The 3,350-nt window shown below is 60.7% G+C and overlaps 1 protein-coding gene across 1 annotated transcript in view; it reads right to left on the bottom strand.

Annotated features, from left to right (window-relative positions):
- ASB2 (ankyrin repeat and SOCS box containing 2) overlaps window positions 1-3,350 on the bottom strand; it is a 46,359-nt gene that overhangs the window by 6,103 nt on the left and 36,906 nt on the right. Inside the window, exon 8 of the mRNA XM_006165422.3 lies at window positions 8-189. Coding sequence (XP_006165484.1) covers window positions 8-189 — 182 coding nt within the window. The remainder of the gene's footprint in view (window positions 1-7; window positions 190-3,350) is intronic.

Here is a 3,350-nt window from a genome sequence, read left to right as displayed (position 1 = left end):
TAGAGGCGCGCGCGCTCGGGCGCCAGTGGCGCGTTCACGTCGAAGCGCGCGCCCAGCAGCGCCTCCAGCACCGCGTCGTGGTTACGCTCCGCCGCCAGGTGCAGCGGGCTGATCCCGCTCCGGCGCACGCGGGTGCGGCTGGGCGCCCGCAGGAGGCTCTGGCCGCACCCGCGGGGCGGCTGCACGATCCTGCGGGCGGGAAGGCGGGGCACGCGCGGGTCACCTGGTGGCCCGCACGTTGGGGCCGGCCTCGCCAGCAGGGGGCGCCGAGGGGACAGACTCCGCCTCTAGCCATAACCGCGGGCGGGGGCGAGTCCTACCAGCTGGGGACTCGGAGGGACCCGCCAGTCTCACAATTTCCGTATTGGGGAGGGTGAGTCTGCTGCTATCGCACCTTCCAACTAAGGAAGCTTTAGCTTTAGGAAGCTTCAGCCCGCATCCCAAAGCCACAGAGCCAGTGGGCATGAAGCTGGGCTTCAAACTCAGACTCCAGTGTCCTCCAAAATTAGTTCTTGAAAACCTCAAGCCACACTGGACTGTGGACCAAGTATCTCCTGCGACTTATTTCAGGTTCAAGTTGTCACCCCTTCCCAGCACACGGGACTTGACAAGAAGGCTCGAACCCAGTGAATGCCCAAGTTACTCCCTGCAGGGGGCAGTAGATGACTAAGGGGAAGTTTGGAGCAAGATCTTGTCCTGCCTTGGGGAGGGTAGACGGGAACCTCCAGGAGGTGCCAACTTTCCAAAGGCGTTACAACCCTCTGTGTTTAATCTTTACAACAACTGGTAAAGCACACCTCATTGCTCCCATTTTGCAGATGGGAAAAATCCAGGCTCAGGTTAAGGGAAGTGCCCAGGAGGAAGAGGGAAGCCAGGCTTTGTGCTCTCTGACCCCAGGGCAGAGCTGTCCTGCATCCTTATCCTGCTACCCTGGGGCCCCAGGGGTAGGAGGGGACAAGTACGTCTGGCTCTACCGCTCCTGCCCCAGGCACCGGCCAGCAGGGACTGTGAGACTGCTTGCTCCCCTCCCTGAGTTGCGCAGCTTCTCCCAGCCTTTCTGTCTCGCCCTGAGTCTGTGCTCCCTGCGCTGTACCTGCACTAGCTCTGTGAGGTGGGCACTGGCATTAGTCTCATTTTACAGACGAGGAGACGGAAGCCTGGAGGGGGTGTGTGACTCCCACAGGGACGGGGCAAAATTTGAACCCAGGCAGTCTGACTCCTGAGGCACATGTCCCGTCCTAGTGCGGCAGGCAGTCGGTGACAGCGGGCACATCGTGGATGTGTCGTGCGGGGTTTGCAACCTTCCCAAGGTGCTGGCTTGCCTGCCCCAGTTCACCTTTGCTGCAACCCTGCCGGTCTGTGCCTTCTTTTACACACATGGGGCTCAGAAAGTGGAAATGAGTCATTGAAGATCGTAAAACAGGTCTGGGGCTTGACCTCTGTTCCCCTAGGCCCCTGCTGCCTGCAAGAACAAGACCCTGCCACCAGCGGACTGAAGACCCTCATCCGTCCAATCCCTGCTGACAGCTGACCTTGCAGCCTCCCAGGAGGAGGCTGTGGCTAGGGAGCAGGTGCCTCCAGGCCGTTCCCACGCCCGCCTGCGGGGTTTGCAACCTTCCCAAGGTGCTGGCTTGCCTGCCCCAGTTCACCTTTGCTGCAACCCTGCCGGTCTGTGCCTTCTTTTACACACATGGGGCTCAGAAAGTGGAAATGAGTCATTGAAGATCGTAAAACAGGTCTGGGGCTTGACCTCTGTTCCCCTAGGCCCCTGCTGCCTGCAAGAACAAGACCCTGCCACCAGCGGACTGAAGACCCTCATCCGTCCAATCCCTGCTGACAGCTGACCTTGCAGCCTCCCAGGAGGAGGCTGTGGCTAGGGAGCAGGTGCCTCCAGGCCGCCCCCCCCCCCGCCTCTCTCCTCCTGGCACACTGGCCTCCTCCGAAATCTGATGCCAGCGACCTCCTGCTGGGATCTCAGTGGAAAGTGTTATTATTGTTAGTGATGCTGTGTTTGGCTAAAATCTGCCTCTAAGACCTCAAAAGCAGATTCGCACACCCAGGGCTAATTGCCTCCTAATTTCTGTTTGCTAAGGCACGGGAGGCCTGACCTCGCTCTGCAGAGGTGCTGCTCAAAGGCAGGGCTGGGGCCTCACCCTGGACTGCGGCCATAGCCAACAAATGTGCCCTAACAGCCGTAACACGCCTGGCCCAGGAAGGAACGGCCGCCTCTGGCCAGTTGGGGCTGGAGTCCCTGGCAGGTCGCAGCTGGCCTCCCGCTCTCCCCTGCCCAACCACGGGAAAGTGGTAGAGACGTGGGAATTTGATCGGACGCTGCCCAGGGTGCCTGACGCATTTTCTTAATAATGCAGTGGATTATCTTACTGTCGAATGTTTTGGAAGGGGTGTCTGGAACCCAGGGCCAGGCCTTCCATGGTGCCTGCCCCTTCTATCTGCGGTGTGTGGCCACACGGGGCCTCACTGCTCTTCCTGTCCCCAGCCTGTCTTGTAATGGAGGGCAGAAGGTTGAGGGCACGACCCCATGAAAGAGGCTGGAGTCTTCCCACTCCTAGGGGCGGGTCCTGGTCATGAAGCGCCATTGCTCAACGGTGCCTGATGAAGAGGGACCGTTGCCCGGAGGAACCTGGGCGCCCTGGAGAGCCCTGCCTCTGCCCTCTCCTCAGCGTAAGGGCTGCTCCTCTGCCCACCAGCTCCACTTGTCTGCCCGGGCCTGAGACCATGGTGGCTCCGGCTCAGGGCAATCCTAGGAGACCCAGCACAGCAACTTGGCAGGTGTGGGCTGCCCGGGCACTCTGACCTCGGACCTCAGTCTCCAAACAGCCCCTGCCTTGCTCCTGGGACTCACAGTAAGGGGACCCTTCTCCTTGCCCTGGGCCTGGCTCTCCCTTAGGATTTCAGCTTCCTCAAGCCTGTAGTCTTGCCAGGCCCCAGCTCTCCTGTCCTTCCTGACCTGCCTGGCAGCGGGGGACAGGCAGACAGCTCTGAGGGGTCCTCACGGGCAGTGGGGAGACTGGGGGACTTGGCATCTGCTGCCCAGAGTTATGCAGCCAGCTGTGGCGCTCGACGCTGGGCCACCCCAGGAAGGCCACTGCCCCTCTCTGAGCCACACCTTTATCAGAGGAGCCGTTACAGTAAGAGTGGTGACGAGGGTGATGGCTCTAGCGCTCACTGCGCCTCTGTGGCTTGCTGACTCCACTCACTCCTAAATCATGAGCACTATATCGCTGCCTGCTTGCCTCGTGCCAGGCACCGTGAAGTGCTGTCCCACGTCACTTCACGAGTCCTGTGAGCTGAGTACTTTAGCTCAGTCACCACCCCCACCCCCCACCCAC

Source organism: Tupaia chinensis, unplaced genomic scaffold (assembly GCF_000334495.1).
Source record: "Tupaia chinensis unplaced genomic scaffold, TupChi_1.0 Scaffold143913_1, whole genome shotgun sequence".
In the NCBI taxonomy this organism is placed as follows: Eukaryota; Metazoa; Chordata; class Mammalia; order Scandentia; family Tupaiidae; genus Tupaia; species Tupaia belangeri.
The sequence above is the reverse complement of the archived record's forward strand: the minus strand, read 5'-3'. Positions and strand labels throughout refer to the sequence as shown.